This window comes from Plasmodium sp. gorilla clade G2 (assembly GCF_900097015.1).
Source record: "Plasmodium sp. gorilla clade G2 genome assembly, chromosome: 7".
Taxonomy (NCBI): Eukaryota; Apicomplexa; class Aconoidasida; order Haemosporida; family Plasmodiidae; genus Plasmodium; species Plasmodium adleri (nom. inval.).
Window position 1 is genome coordinate 1,174,475 of NC_041699.1, and position 18,026 is coordinate 1,192,500.

At 16.9% G+C, this 18,026-nt stretch overlaps 4 protein-coding genes across 4 annotated transcripts in view; 2 read left to right on the forward strand and 2 right to left on the reverse strand.

Moving 5' to 3' along the window:
- Positions 1-320: 320 nt before the first annotated feature.
- Positions 321-880, reverse strand: PADL01_0727700 (conserved Plasmodium protein, unknown function; the record flags this gene model as incomplete). The annotated part of the gene is made up of 2 exons (XM_028681318.1): positions 321-541; positions 751-880. The coding sequence occupies 2 exons, from the start codon at positions 878-880 to the stop codon at positions 321-323; spliced, it is 351 nt and encodes a 116-aa protein (XP_028537708.1).
- A 527-nt stretch (positions 881-1,407) lies between these two features.
- Positions 1,408-4,035, forward strand: PADL01_0727800 (tRNA pseudouridine synthase D,putative; the record flags this gene model as incomplete). Its single annotated transcript, XM_028681319.1, has 1 exon — positions 1,408-4,035. One exon carries the CDS (start codon positions 1,408-1,410, stop codon positions 4,033-4,035), a length of 2,628 nt encoding a protein of 875 aa, XP_028537709.1.
- Positions 4,036-4,546: 511 nt separating this feature from the next.
- PADL01_0727900 (AP-4 complex subunit beta, putative) lies at positions 4,547-7,544 on the reverse strand (the record flags this gene model as incomplete). The annotated part of the gene is made up of 4 exons (XM_028681320.1): positions 4,547-6,061; positions 6,196-7,004; positions 7,102-7,309; positions 7,530-7,544. 4 exons carry the CDS (start codon positions 7,542-7,544, stop codon positions 4,547-4,549), a joined length of 2,547 nt encoding a protein of 848 aa, XP_028537710.1.
- A 7,925-nt stretch (positions 7,545-15,469) lies between these two features.
- The window catches only part of PADL01_0728000 (transcription factor with AP2 domain(s)), a gene marked incomplete at both ends in the record, with an annotated part of 4,032 nt that continues 1,475 nt past the window's right edge, over positions 15,470-18,026 (forward strand). The window contains one exon of the mRNA XM_028681321.1: positions 15,470-18,026. This exon is cut by the window's right edge and continues 1,475 nt beyond it. Coding sequence (XP_028537711.1) covers positions 15,470-18,026 — 2,557 coding nt within the window.

Consider the following 18,026-nt stretch of genomic DNA (forward strand, 5'->3'; position numbering starts at 1 on the left):
TAAGTTTTATAATAATATACATTTCTGATTTATTATATGATTTTTTTCGTAATTTTATATTACACAAGAAACATAATATATATATATATATATTTTCTGCTCACGCATTTTATTATCAATATGGAAATATTATTATTACATACAAATATTTATAGGTGTACTATATATTAACACATTTGTGATTTTTTTTCTTTTGAATAATTAACATATATATATATATATATATTTATATATTAACAGATTTATAAAAATACCAATCACATTTTCTATAAGTGTTTACGTAACTATAATATTTTTACATATATATATATATTATTATTTTATTTTATTTCCTTTAAAAGTTGTTTCCTCTTTTCATCAGCTGTTAAATTAGAATTAAGTATTACGGCATTATTATTAACGTTGGACATATACGGTTTGTTCCATTTTTCTATTTCCTCAGTGGTAAAAATATCTGCTTGTTTTTTTTTAAAAAACAAATTATTATTTTTTGGTTCGTTATATTCGCTAAATAAAATCCAAACGAGGCCTACAGTTATTCCTATAAAAATAAATAAATAAATAAATATATATATATATATATATATATATATATATATATATATAAATATATATATATATTTGTCAAAGTAGCATAATAATATGCTGAATATTATATAATAAGAATAAAATTTCTATATATACACAAATTACACCTAAAAATATATTTATACAATTTAAAAAATATACATAAAAAACATAATTAACTACCTGAAAACCATACACTAATTTTAAATGCTGGACTTCCCTTAAGAAATATAGTTCTTTTAAAAGTTTTTATTTCTTTTACAAATTTGTTCATATTAATTAAAGGTAAAATTAAGGTAAGTACTGTGGTCATATTATAAGTTAAACATATATGAAAAAAAAACACAAAAAAAAAAAAAAAAAAAAAATTAAAATTAAAATTAAAATATAAAAAATATGTATGTGAAAGGGAAATTATAAATAATATATATATTAAAAAATAAATTAATTATATAAAATAAAAAGAACATATAAATGGATAAAAATAGATTCTTCTAAAATGTATATTTAAAAAAAAAAAAAAAAAAAAAAATGCACAGTCGTTATAAAAAAAAAGTGAGATCTATATTCATACATAGAAACAAATATGTATGTGTATATATATATTTTTTCTTTTAAAAGATGAAAAAAAACAAAAAAAAAATCACTTTTTTTTTTATTTAATATAATTATTGATATGTACATATTTGTTTTAGTTTTTCATATATATATATATATATATATATATATATAATATATTTTTTTTTTTTTTTTTTTATGAGTGTTTTATAAATGTATATATAAAAAAGGATATATATTATTTTTAATTATACTTATCTACAATGGGATGAATTTGGTAGAATGGTTTTTCATGATAGTCGAAATAAATTATTACGTTTAATACATGGCCAAAATTCAATTGTAACATTTAAGAGATGTCATAAACTCATTGGCCATTTTCATAATTATTCCTCTGTATATTTAGAAGAAGAAGATGTTGGTATTAATCATTTTATGAGTGATTTATTAGATATAGAAAAAAATGAAAAAGTAAAAGGAGAAGAAAAAATGAATAAAAGTGTTAATGTAGAAAAAGGAAAGGATAATCTAGAATGCGTCTTTAAATATAAGTGTGAAGATTTTCACGTTTATGAAATTAATAAGAATCGAAAGATTTTAAATTTAAAATACATAAGAGATAAACTAATAAGTGATAAGTTAAAAAGTAAGGAATATGAAAATTATAAGAAGAATGATATGTTAATATATTTGAATGAATATGATAAATCATTACAAAATAATATTTTAGAAAAGAAAGAAAAAATAGAAAATGATTTGAATATATCATATACTAATCATTCAAATGAAGAGTGTTTACATTTTATTTTATACAAAGTTAATAAAGATACTCAAGAAGCAATAAGAGAAATTAGTAAAGTGTCAGGGATTCCAATTACAAGTTTTCATTATTCAGGTTTTAAAGATAAAAGAAGTGTTTCTAGTCAAATAATATCAACTAAATTAAATTACCTAAAAGAACTAAATAATTTAAAAGATTATTATATAAATAAGAAGAATAAAAAGTTATTAATATGTAATATAGAAAAGGTGAGAGATAAAAAAAAAATTGAATTAGGAGAACATTATGGAAATAAGTTTATAGTAGTATTAAGAAATGTACAAAATAATGAAGACTATTTAAGAGATAGATTAAAATATATAAAGAAATATGGATTTATTAATTATTTTGGTATGCAAAGGTTTGGTATATATAAAAATACATTTAATAAAGGTAGGGTACTTATATCAAGAAATTATAAGGAATATATAAATTATGTCTTAGATCCTCATATTTTTGAAAAACGACAATATTGTGGAAATCCTATTAAAGATAGTATAAGTATATATATGAAAAAAGCATGTGAACTGTATCATAAAAGAGGAAAAGATGGAGATAGAGTAAAGAACGCATCAGTTGCATTTCGTTATATTACTCATAAGATGAATAAATTATTTGCAAAAATAAGAGAACGTGAAAAGGAATCACCCCTAATGATACATTTCAATAATAATAATAATAATAATAATAATAATTATAGTAATAATAATAGTAGTGGTAGTATACAATATAAAAACCAAAATAATATAAATATTAATATTAATGTTAATAGTCATATAAATAGTAAGAGTAAAAATTTGGTGGATCATAAATATCTATTTTCTTATATGACAAATTCGGAATATGAAGCTTTTATTCTTCTTCGAAATTTATACCTATTCGAAAAAAATAAAAAAGACATGAATAATATATCATTGAATGAAATGGATAAAAAAGATAATTTGAATAATTTAAAGGAACAACATGATGATAATAATTTTTATATAAATAAAATAAGATGTGTTAAAGGAATAAGTATGGAAACAAGAAGATTTCATATGCATTCTTATAGTGCAAAAATATTTAATTTATTAACATCTTATAGATTATATAATTTTGGAATTATATTAACTAAAGGTGATTATATAATTACTAAAGAAAAACAAACACAATTAAAAGAATTAAAAAATCAGCATAATTATATAACTATATATGATGACGAAATAGATAATGTTAATATACATAATGTTGTTTTACCAGTTCTTGGTACTATGTCACCTAGATTATCATATTTAAATATATTTTTATCATTCTATAGAAAATATTATATGAAGAATGTGAGATTAGTTTTTATGGAAATATTATTTTATTTAATTTATATATTATATGAAGATAATTTATTTAGACCTAAAGAAAATGTAGTTAATACATTTCTAAAAAATTTAAAAGAATATGTATTTTCAAGAGAAAAAAAAACTAATAAAGTTATGATTAATGAATCAATACAAATATTTTGTAAAGATATTTTATTTAAAAAATATCCAATTAAAAATATATTATATTTGATAAAAGTATTTGATAACTATATAAATTCCTTTGAATATGAATATGGAATGACTTGTGTTTTTAGAAATATAATTGTATTACCAAAAAATTTATATTTCTCTTTTACTAAATATAATGAACCAAAAGTAAAATTTGTTCAAGATTTATATTTAATAAACTTACCAAATAAAAAGGATCTATTTAATATAGAAGAAAATAATGAAAATAGTAAAAATTTTAAAAATTATACAATGATAAACGATCATATGAAGTATGATAAAATTTTGACAAAAACACAAATTAAGATACAAGAGGATGCAAAAAATATATATAGTAAAAATGATACTTTGTTATATAACCAAGATGATTTTAAAAATAATATAAGTAAACGAAAACAAAATGTTATATATAATTATAATGCTTTGATATTAAGTTTTAGTTTATATTCTTCATCTTATGCTACTATGTTGATAAGAGAATTGTATGGAAAAAAAAATGAGTTGTTAGTGCATAATCTCATAGAAAATTGTAAAAAATATGATCAAAAAATAAGAGATTCAAAATGATGTACGATAATATATATATATATATATATATATATATAATATATGCATTATTTTATTTTTCATTATCAAATTAAAAAAGTGTATATACGTGTCTTATATATATATATATATATACATATAATTTATATTTATTCATTTAAATAAATCAAATAATATATACTTATATATATTATAATATTTCTACTTATAGTTATTTTTTTGTACCAAAAAAAAAAAAAGAAAAAAAAAAAAAATTATGAGAATAAAGGGAAAACACAAAAAATTAAAAAAAATAATAATAATAAATAAATAGATAATTAAATAAATAAATATTAATAATAAATTATGTAAACAAATCGAAATTAAAATTATTCTTTTTAAAGATATATAATTTGTGTGTACTATAATAAAATATATAGTAACATGAATAGAAAAATAAATATATAATATATATATATATATATATATATATATATATATATATATATATGAAATATTGGGATGTTTATAAAACATGTTTATACAATAATAGTTACATAAAATCTAAAAAAATATCTCTAAAACAGTCGGTAAATTGTTCAATTAAATTTTCGTCATTACATTCAGATTTAAAAATCCAATTAATTGAATTATCTGTTTTGTTAAAAATTAATTCAATAAAGATATAATGTTTTGTGTATAACTGAGAGTACATATAAAATTTAAGACATTGATCAATTTCTCCTGAAGCAAGTGTTATTAAATTATATTTGGATATTAATTGATCAATAGTATCTAATTGTAAATTATAATAATTTTTTCTTAAAAAAATTTTTTCATTATTTTGTTCAGGTAATGCATTCCATTGTGTTTGATATACTTCAGGGTTTATATTATCAACATCGATTATAATATTTTTTAATTTTTTAAAAGTAGATGTATTATATATATGATCTAAATTTATTATTGTATTATTATTTTCTGTATTTATTATTACATCATGTAAATTTGTTGAAACGTTTTCATTTGTTTTTTGTTCTTGATTTATTAATATATTATTATTATTATATTTGTTACTTTGATTTGTTTTAACATTTTGTTCATCCATAATTAATATATCCTCATTGATATTAAGCAAATTATTATTATTATTATTATTATTATTATTATTAATATTTCCATTTTTGTCATGTATTGTATGCTTATGATCTATTATATTATTGTACATATGATCAGATGTATAATGATTATTTAAATGAATATCTTCTGAATTATCATAACCATTTAATTGGCTATTAGAATCTTTTGTTATGTCACTATTTTCTTCTGGATCATATACTGCTCCGAAAGCTATTTTTGAATATTCAATAAATTTATTTACTGGTTGTTTATATAATACAGACAAGGTATTAAATTCATTATATAACTTATCTAATAATATATTTTCATTGGATTCAGAGAAATTTTTGACTGTTTTTTTTTTGCAAGCAATGATATGAAATGCTTCTTTATAATTATAACTTAAGAGTTTATAATAAAAGAACATTTTATCAGTAAGTTCAGGATATTTATAATTTTTTAATATATTATCAAATAATGTAGAAACAATGTTTTTCATTTCAGCAGGTCTTCTATATAACACTTTAACACAAGCAGTTAATAATTCTAACATAAATAAATAAGAACAATTTCTTAAATTTATATATTCTTCTAAAAGATATGGAGCTTCTTCAATATATTCACAATATTCACCTATTATCCATATATAAGATATAATACCACCATTATCAATTAATCTATTACCATGTTTTACTATTTCTTCTATAATTAATTTTGTATATTCTTCATATTTTCTTAATATGTTTACAAGTATTTTTATTGTAGCACTACATATATAGGAATAGTTCATTGTCATAAAATTTGACAAAGATAATTCTACTACTCTTGAAATGCATTTAGGAATTTTTAATGCTATGGATCCTATGGATTCTATGGCTTTTTGAGCAATCTCTACATTGGCATCTGAAACGTATTCGCTCAATTCGTTGATTATTAAAACCACATTATTCTAAAAATGAAATAAAATATAAATGAATAAATACATAAATACATACATACATATATATATATATATATATATATATATATATATATATATATATAACATAGTATAAGTAATATGACAATTTTTTTAATTTTTACCTTTGATGCTACTGATACAAGAATGTCCAATTTTATATCTTTTATATATGTTAAATCATTATATCTAAAGAAAAAGTGCTTATAGTCATAATCAAAAATTTTATAATTCAATTTATTAGCTTCATGCAATAATAAATTTGTATGTAACAAAACGATATATGCAATTTCATTGGACGAAGTCGCAATTAATGTAAGTAATGGATCTTTCATTCTTTGAAAAATCTGTATTTGTAAATTTGTGTCATTGATAGAAAAATTAAGAAAACATTTCAAACAAGCTAGAAAGACAGTTGAAGAAAAATCTCTTATGTGATTTTCTAATATATTCATAATATCATACATTTCATCTTCATTTTCTGGTATATATGTACTTACTATATATAAGATGACGCTTTTCCCCCATTCATTAAAATGAGATAATTTATTTAACATATTAAATACAATTTCTTTATTTACTTTTAATCCCCCTTCATCAATCAATATTTCATTTAAAGCATGTACAGAATTTATAATACATTGAGGATCTTTATCTAATAATTTATTTTTTAAAATTTTTATAATATCATTTTTAATTGATAAATCAGGATTCATTTTAATTAATTTTACACAACTAATAATTGCAATTCTTCTCACATATGAATTTTTATCATTTAACCCATTAAATAAAGGGCCTTCAATATATTCAAATAAATTATTAATTCTTAAATTACAAAAACTACGTAAGGCTAAACCACGTATTATAGGATCATCGTCTTTGCTATCTTTTTGTAGTGTATTTATAGTTAGAAGGGACAGTTCAGAGTTTGTTTCTACAAAAATAAAATAAAGAAATAATAAGGAAATATTATTATAATAATAAAATATACATACATATATTATATATATGATTGTATTATAACTATTTACCTGCATAATTGTTTAAATATAAATATATCATTTTTTTCTGAATTATATCATTTGTACTAGATATCATTATGATATCTGGAAATAACTTGGATACATCCACACCTAAAGTCATATAGGCTATTACCTTTTTTAACACTTCTCTTTTTTTATCATCATTTTTTTCTTGAGGTAATTTTTTTAAAACGTCTTTCAATTTGTTAATTTCACTCTATAAAAAAATAAAAATATATATATATGTATATGTACATTTGTGTACATTTTTAATGTACAAAGAAAAAATATAATAAATCTACTTATTTTATTCATCTCTATTAATATATATTCAATCAACATATATATCTTTTTTAAAATATAAATATATATATATATATATATATATAAATGCTTATAATATATGTTCGAATGTTGGATTTTTTTTTATTATTTACTTGGCTTGGAGACATATCAATGGAAAATATATATTTGTATATATGTAAAAATGGTAAACAAATTTAAACCTAATATATTTTATATTTATATATATTCTTATTATTTGTTTTTTTTTTTTACGTTTAAATGTTACAAATCTTTTAATTTTTAAGTATTATTATTTAATGTTGTAACAAACAATTTTGTACTATTATTATTTTATTCTATTCTTTTAAATAGATGATATATAAAAAATAATAAAAAAAAAACATAAATAAATTATTTTAATATAAACTAAATAAAAAACATGATTAAAAAAAAATAATATGTCAAAAGAAATGCTTATGATACAAAAATATTAGAAACAAATAGTAAAAATATATATATATATATATATATGATCTGAATTAAAAAAATATATTTTTTTTTTTCAAATAAAAAAAAGAAAGATAAAACAGAATATCTTATACATTTTTTCTTTCCATTTTTTTAAAATTTCGCATAAAAAATAATTTTATTTTTTTTAGGACGTATACATAAAAATTAAAAACAAAACAAAAATAAAATAAAATAAAATAAATGACAGGTTATTAAATGCTTTTCTTCTTTTTTATAAAACTATATTTTATTATTTACTTAAAAAAATATATATTTTTTATATTTTTCAAAATGATAATAAGAAAAAGAGATATGGAGAATATTGTATTTTTTTTTTTTTTTTTTTTAAATAAAAAAATAATTATATTATACTCATTGAAAGTATTATATATATATATATTTCAATTGAAAAAGGAAGATTTACATAATATATAATATACATATATATATATATATATATTTTTAGTGTAAAAAATTAAAATATGTATGGTATATATATAATTATATATAAATATATTTTATCATACATTTATATTTATACCTTAAAAATTAAGAATTAAAATAATAAAAAATTATATGTCATAATTTAAAAATTTACAAATTATTTTTTTACATATTTTTTCTTAAAGTAGTTTATAAGGAAAAAGGGAGAATTTTTTTTTTTTTTTTTTTGGTTAGGAAAATGACGAAAGAGAAAAATAAAATAAAATAAAATAAAATAAAATAAAATAAAATATAAGAACAATTTTATTTAATATTTACTAAATTATTATGTATACTATTTATTCAGTTTAAAATATTTGTATTTGAGGCTCTTTGAAATTAAAAAAAAAAAAATATATATATATATATATTTATATAATTAATATGAAATAATAGAATTTTCGGTTTATATATAATCAAGAGCATATTGATAAAATAAAAATAAATTTATATGTACACATATGTATAATATTAGTTAAAAAAAAAAAAAAAATCATTTGAATCTTTTTTTGTGATAAAATAAATTATATTATTGATCATATATATATATATTGTTTATAAATATATATATGATTTTATTATGTGTTTGTGATTTTTTTACTGTTTATTATAATTTAATGTACATTTATTAAATATAAAAAGACAGTATTAATTGTAGTAAATGGACTTGAAATTATTATTTTTTATAAAAATTTGAAAGGTTTTTTTTTTTTTTAAATAATTAATTTTGAGAGAGATTATGAAATATATATAAATATATTTATATGTGAATAATATTTTATAATGAGTAAGAAAAGAAAAAGAAGAAAATAAAAATTACTCATTTAAATATTTATTAAAATAGAATTATACTCATTAAGGGAAATATAATATTTATTATGTATACTTTGTTCCACATGTAGAAGTTAAAAATATGAATAAATTTAAAATTCTCATTATGTATATTAAATAATTATATATCATAAAACAGAACATACAAATGTTCATAAATAAATAATCTTATATATATATATATATATATATAAATATGTTCTCATAAATATTCCTATTATGTCCATATAGTTCTGTACAATATTATCTATACAAATTTAATGGAAATATTTGTGTGTTCTTAAGTGATTTTAAAAATAATCTTAAATCACTTATATATTTTTTATAATATGATAATATAAAATTCATATATATATATATATATATATATATAAGACCACTTATATTTTTACAAATATCTATAAATAGGTACTTTTATTTTAAACATGTATGCGACGTGAAAAAAAGGGAAGAGAAAATATGTGGAAAAAATTAAAAATATGAAGGTTATCGAATAAGGAAAAAAAACAAAAAAAAAAGAAAAGAATAAAATTATTAAATAAATAAATAAATATATATATATATATATATTAAGATCAAATGTGTGGTTTATTAAAATACTATTTTTACTTACAATTAAAAAATATATATGGGGGAAAAAAAAAATAAATAAAGAGAAAAAAGGAAATTAAACTTTAATACGGAAGAAAAATAAAAAAAACATAATTACACAAATAAACATTTATATTTTAATTTTTTCGTTAATACAATTCACTTTATAAGAAATTATTATTATATTTTATTTTTTATTATATTATTATATATTTTTTTTTTTTTTTTTTTTTTCTATTATAATGGAAGAAATTAAAAAATAGGAGATAATAATAAATTAGCATTCATTTTATATATTATAAAATGGCTTTTATTTAATTCGATAAATATTTTAGAGGATTGAATAATGTGTATATATAAATATATATATATATATATATAGATTTACAAAGATGAACTTATGAATTTGTAATTTTCTTTTTAAGATATTAATATAAAAAAATAATAAAAGAAAAGAAATTTTTTTTTTTTTTTTGATATTATTATTAACATTAAATTAAATTTTGATGTGTTAAAATTTCAAAAGAGAATCTATGCTCTTAAAATATATATTATTTATATATTTATAAATATATAGTAAAATAATGTAAATTGGGTTCTTTTATTTTTATTTATTTATTTTATTTTATTTTTATAATATTTGGATTAATTTATAGCAGTATATGGATTGCATGTTATTTTTATACAATATGATAATATGAATGGAATTATTTTACATTAGTTTCTTTTTTTTTTTTTCTCTTTTTATTTGGGTTAAATTTTTTTCTTTTATTTTATTTCCTTTTTTTTTTTTTTTTTTTTTTTTTGCACTTTGTTTATATTTTCTTTTTCCTTTCTTGTAAAATTTTCATGCTATTATAAATGAAAATTATATAATATATAAAACCACCACAACCTCACTTCCTTTTATTTTACAAAATATAATATATATATATAAATATTATGTGTTATGTTTTTCTTATTTCTCTTTATTGGGTTATCAGTTATACTATTATTTTTTTTCCATATACACATATATAAATAAATAAATATATATATATATTTACATATATATAATATAACAAGTTCCAATATACATTTTATTATTATATCAAGCCAAGATTAGAAAATTGGTAATTACAAAAAATATTATAATATTTATTCATATAACAATTAGAAGGGAAAAAAAAAAAAAAAAAAAGGAATGAAATGTAGAAAGAACAAATTTTCTCTATTTTTTCATTCAAATTGTAAAAAAGAAAAAAAAACATAGATAAACACATATATTATAATATATTATATTTATAAATATAACAATATAATATTTTTTTTTTTTTTTTTTTTTTGAGAAAAAGTTAGGAGAAAAATTAAATTTCCTTTTTTCTTATTTTATTATTTCAATTGTATATAAAAAAAGTAAATTATATTTATATTTGTCCCTTTTTTTTTTTTTTTTTTTTTTTCTTGTGTATTTATATTTTAAATATATATAAAATTGACATGTTTTTTTAAAAACGACAATTTGTTTATTTTCATTTCTTATTTTATATACAATTATATACTTAAGAAAAAATAGAAAAATTAAAGTAAATTAAAAAAAACTGTTCAATAAAATAGTTTCTTTTATATATAATATATGTATGTGATTTATTATTGGATTTATATATAATAAAATATTGTAAAAAGTAGGAAAATTTTTATAAATTGATTATATATATAATATTATATAAAAGTAAAAAATTTTATATTAATATATAAAATTATACATAATGTTTATATTATAATATATATATATAAATATATAACATATATAAAATATATTATTTTATATATTTTAATATAATTAAAAAACAATATAAAAATTTATTACATTTATTTATTTTTTTATTTATTATATATGTATATATATATATATTTTTTTTTTTTTTTTTTTATGGGGCTTTTTTACAAATTTCCTTTTTATTTTAAAATTACAAGAATGAGCAAAAAATAAAGTTTATTTATAAATATTATGCTATTATATAATAAATAAATATATAGCATTCTATATATATGTATAATTTTTTTTACGTATGTTTTTTTTATATATATAATTTTTATGTTTATAAAATAATATGCAATTATTTTTAAACATGCAGTAGTGATGAAAAAAAATCATGCTATAAATTCTTTTCGAGAAAAAATAGAATCTGAAATGAATTTCATGAATGAGAAAAAATAAAGAAAAGTGGATACTACATGTAGAGAAAAAAAAAAAAAAGAAAATATATGAAATATTTAAAAATTTAAATGTTTATTTAAAAAGATAAAATTTATTTTTTTTCTCTTTTTATTTTTTACTTTTTGTATATTATGATAATTATATATTTATTTTATTATTTTAATTTCATATCAAAAGAAAAAAGAAGAAAATAAAAAAAGGAACAAAAAAATAACATTTTTTTTTTTTTTTTGCTTTTTATATATTATATGTGGATTTCAAAATTTTGTATTCTCATTTTATATAATATTCCTTTTTTATATACTTTTTAAGATTATAATATGTTAATATTATATGTATATATATAATACATATTACATATAAAATATATATTGTATAATAAATATATAAAATAATAAAAAGAAAACTAATAATTATTTTATATAAAATTATACATACATGTATAATAAAATAAACTTGTTTTTTATTCTATATATGTATAAATTTTATTTTATGAAAGTATTTTTGTTATTATTATATTTTTTATTTATTATAAATTATTTTTTTTTTTTATAATTTTTTTATTTTACATGAACAAAATAAAATACATTTTTATTTATAGATATGGTTTGTGAACTTCATATATATATATATATATAAATATATATATATTTATGGAATGTAATTTATATGTTTATATTTTTTTTTTATAAAAAAAAAGTATTATTTATATGCTATTTATATATATTTATAAAATAAAAATACAACAAATTTTTCTTTTTATGTACTTTTGAATTGTTCTATATTAGTTTAGAATTATCATAAATTTTGTAATTATTTTGTATTAAATTATGTAGATATATAGATATATGACTTTAAAGAAAATACAATACATTACAAAATATTTATTATATGTTTTTTTTTTTTTTTTTTTTTTTTTACTTTATTATATGCTTTTAAAAATATTTATTTGGATATATTGAGAAATATAAAAAAAAAAAAAAATTTATGTATTTTACATGTAGAATGGAAAAAAAACAATCTGCGTACATAAAAATTTATAAAAATATTATAATATAGAATATATTGTACTATTTGAAAAATACATTTAATTATTTAATTTATAAAAAAGTAATTATGTGAAAATAGAAAAGAAATATGTATCTCCTATAAGATATTATACATTTTATAATAAGAAAGAAGAAAAAAAAAAGAAGAAAATGATAAGATATTTTTTTTTTTTTTTTTTTTTTTTTTAAATATATTTTAATAAGAATACGTACATTTTGATGTTGTAAAATTGTATAATTATATTTATATAATATATTAAGTATATATTTATATATTTTTTTTTTTTTTATTATTTAAAAGTTTATAAAAAATGTCTTTGCATATATAAATATATTTTATGAGAATCATGATAATTTTTAATATATTTTTTTTTTTAATTGCCTTATAAGATCTGAATACCTTTTTTTTTTTTTTTTTTTTTTTTTTTTTTTTTTTCCCCTTTTACTTACAAGTTAATTTTAGAAGCTTTTTAGAAAAGAAGGAAAACCACAAAAAAAAAAAAAAAAAAAATTAATAAAAAAGAAGTGGAAGGATTCTATATTGAAAATTAGTTACATAATGTTTAATAAATATATATGAATTATTTGTATTCCTTTTTAATTCTTTGCTTTTATATATAATTTGTACTTCTTTTTTATTCATAATGTTTGCCATGTTTTTTTTTATTCATCATATTATTTGAATCATATATTGTTTTACATTTTTTGCTATAATATATCCTACATTTATTTGTTGTAACATTTTACATTGCTCATCATAATTTTTATTTATATAATGTTCCTTTATTTTTTAGCTTTTTTCTTGCATTATTTTTTATAAGAATCATTTTTAAGTTTATTTGACATCATTTTTCATATTATTTGTTATCATTTTTTTTTTTTATTTTCATATTATTTGACATCATTTTTTTTTTTTTTTTTCTTTTATCATGATGTGAGAAAAAATTTTTTAATTATTTGATTTTTTTTTTTTTTTTATTTACATTGTTGGGATACTTTTTTATTATAATATATTTACATGTTCATAATTTTATACATATACTATACATACATATATATATATATATATAATAATTATATATATGTATGCATTCATTCTTAATAATTTATATAATTTTACGTGCTAGTATTTTATTTTTTTTTTTTTAAAAAGATCAAGGTATATATATGCATATACATATATATATATATATATATATATACTTATACATATTCTTTATATATATATATATATGTATTATATCTTATTTTCTTAAATATTTTATTATCCATATTTTTCTACATTATAATTTTTTTTTTTTTTTTACATAACGTAATATACATATAATATTTTTTACATATTTATACATAAATATACACTTATATATTTAACAATATAAACTCATATATATATAGATAGACAGATGAGAAAATTAGGAAGAATACAACTGTAATTATTTTTTTATAATATATATATATATATTTTTTTTTATTAATTTTTTTTTTTTTTTTTTTAATTTTTATATTTTTTTTGTTTCTTAATATTTGCAGTTTCTCATATATATTTGTAATACATGTATATATTTAGATAGAGAGAACATATTATATATAATACATAGTTATATTCATATACAATATATTGTTACATATAATATATATGAATCTGTAGATTATGTTTATGAATGTTTTTATGGTAAAGTTATATATAGATATTGTTTTTTATTATTCATAATTTTTTTCTAATAGAGTAAAATATTCCTTATTTAATCATTTAATATTTTTAACTTACTTTTAATCTTTCGTGAATTATCTTAAGTTTATGTATATATATATATATATATTTATATGATATATGTATATATATTAATATTCACTTTATTTAAATAATACTTGTGTTACATATGTTATTGAATATAGAAAAAGAAAGCAGAAAGATAAAAAAATAAAAGAAAAGAATAAAAGGAATTTGAATTTCTTTAATTCTTTCTTTTTTTTTTTCTTTTTTTTTTTTTTTTTTTCATATTTATGCTGTTATACATATAGATTTATTTAAGTTAAAAAAAAATTATATATATATTTATGTATATATATTTATAAGAATATTAATATATGGACACATATTTGTGAATATAACACTTTTATTTTTTTTATGAAAATGGTTTATATGAATATTTTATTTAATATTATATAAATCATATGTTTTTTTTTTTTTTTTTTTTTTTTTTTTTTTCTTATATATATAAAAAGAAAAGTATATTATAATATTTGTATATATATATATATATATATATATATATGAATATATAGTTGTTTTTCTTTTTTTTAATTTATATTTATATTATTATTTCATTGTTTTAATAATCAAAATTATATATATATATATATTTAAGTACATCATATAAATATTCTCATAGACATATTAGAGAGGGAGAATAAAAAAAAGAAGAATATGGTGTTAGAAGTAGAGTATCATAATATAAATACTCCTTTTGGAAAATATTCAGATTTGGAGAATTTGAAAGAAGAAAAGGAAAAGAGATTATATAATAATTTGGAATATGTAAATTTATTAGACATAAAAAATTTGGAAAATAAATCTATATATGTATCATCAGATTTATTGAATTTTTTAAAATGCTGTTCAAATGTGAATATCAATTTGAATAAGGTTCCTTATGATTTCGTCTATTCATTTTTAGTTGATGGAGAATTATATTTAGGATATGATATATCTGTTTTTATTTTATTAGTAAAAGCAGAACATTTTAAATATTGTAGAAGAATAGATGAAGAAAATAGAGATAAGGAAGAAAATTGTGGAACAAAAGATAAATCAACAATTAAAAAATCATCACAAATAGATGGTGAAGATATCCTACAAGGATTGTTGATTAAAGAAAAAAAAGGTTATTTATCTTTTTTGAATGAAAATAATGAGGCTTTAAAACAATATATGGAATCCGAGAAAAGAGGAAATCCTGTATGGAATTTGGATGAATCTAAATATATGGATAAAAATTGGGATGATGAAGAAGATTCATCATTTATATTTAAGCCTACTTTTAATTATTTAGGAAAGAATAATAAAAATAATAATAATTATAATAATGTATTTTCTAATTTTATAATCGGCAACTTATCTTCTGATAATATTTCTGGATGTTTCTATGTGGAGAAATTAAATGCTTATCTTTTTGCCATGTTGGATAAATGTAGCAATAAAACAGTTATATCTATTTTTCCAGTTGAAAAATTTGGAAGACAAAAATCCAGAAACTTAGCTAGCCGATTTTCCCAATATGAGGATTATATGCATCGGATAATTGAGGACAGACTTTATCCGAATATTCAAAATAATCTCCAAAGTGTTAATAATATGAGTAATATGAGTAATATGAATAACATAAATAATAGCAAAGATAATATTATTAATGCAAGTGGTATTTTTAATGGTAATAGCCAAATTGTTCCTTACTTTGAAAATATTTTGGATTATGATAAATCAGAATTTGTGGAATATATAAATTCCTTTAGTGATGTAAAGAAATCATCTTCATTTGATATTATTGGTAGTGGCAAAAACTTATATGAACAAGGTCCAAACATGAGGAAACATTGTATATATAGTAATAATAATAATAATAATTTGAAAAGTGGATATGAAACTTATATTTTGGAAAATAAACAACCCTTGGAATTAATTGAAAATCATTTCGACACAATGGAAAACGTTAGAGGGATATATGATAATATTTATAAGGACTATATAAATTCCATTAATATGTTAGGGTTATCAAGGCAAGACAATTCAAATATGCATGAAATGTATATAACGAGGGATAATCATAATAATTATGATAAAAATGAAAAATATATATATAGTAGTAATATTAAATATATTAATTATCATCATTTTGATAATATGGATGATATTGTTATGAAATGTATAAATATGAAGGAATTAATTTCTATGGATAATAATAATAATAATAATAGTAATAATAGCCATTTTGAGAAAACAGTGGAATTCATAAATCCTAATGAGGATAATATTTTTGACAGTGAAATGGATTCTTTGAAAAATGAGAATAAAGATGAAGAAGAACAATCAGCAATAAGTATTTATAACATTTTAGAGAACAATGGAAATGATACAAATATGAAAAGATGTAGTAGTAATTATAACGATGATAATAATAATGGATATAGTAACGGAAGTAATGATAATTATAACAATGGTAGTAGTGACAATTATAATAACAATGGGTATAATGATAGCACAGATAATAATAATGGATATAACAGTAATAGTAGCTATAATAGTAATAATAATAATGGAGATGATAATAACAATAATAATAATAATGATGATGATTGTAATAATAATAATAATAACAATAATAACAATGGTAATAATAATAATAATGGTTACAATAATGGTAACAATAATAACAACAACAATAAGGACAATAACAATAATGATGGAAATGGTAGTAGTAATAATAATAATAATGATGATGATGAAGAAGAGGAGGATGAAGATGATAACAATAATAATAATGAAGATGATAATATGAGTGATAACGAAGAAATGGAAGATAATGATGAAGATAACGATGAGTATAATAATAGTAATGATAGTTATAAATATGAAGAAAAAGATAGTAATAATGAAAAGGATTTGAAAAAAGATATAATAGAAGGAGATATGATTAATTCTGTTAAATACAATAAACACATTGGTCATCATACTACAAATAAGAGTGAAATTAGTACTAACTATTTTGAAAACAGTTGTAACATGAGTGTAAATAATAGTAATAACGAAGGATATGATGATAATTGTAATAATGGATATATGAATCACGATGAAGGATTAACTCTTAATAATGGGAATGTTTCAAATAATAAATGCGATATGATAATGCCAGAAGATGGCAGTGTTATGTATGAAAATATGATTAACAGAGGTAACGGGCTTACAAATAATATTAAAAATAATAATG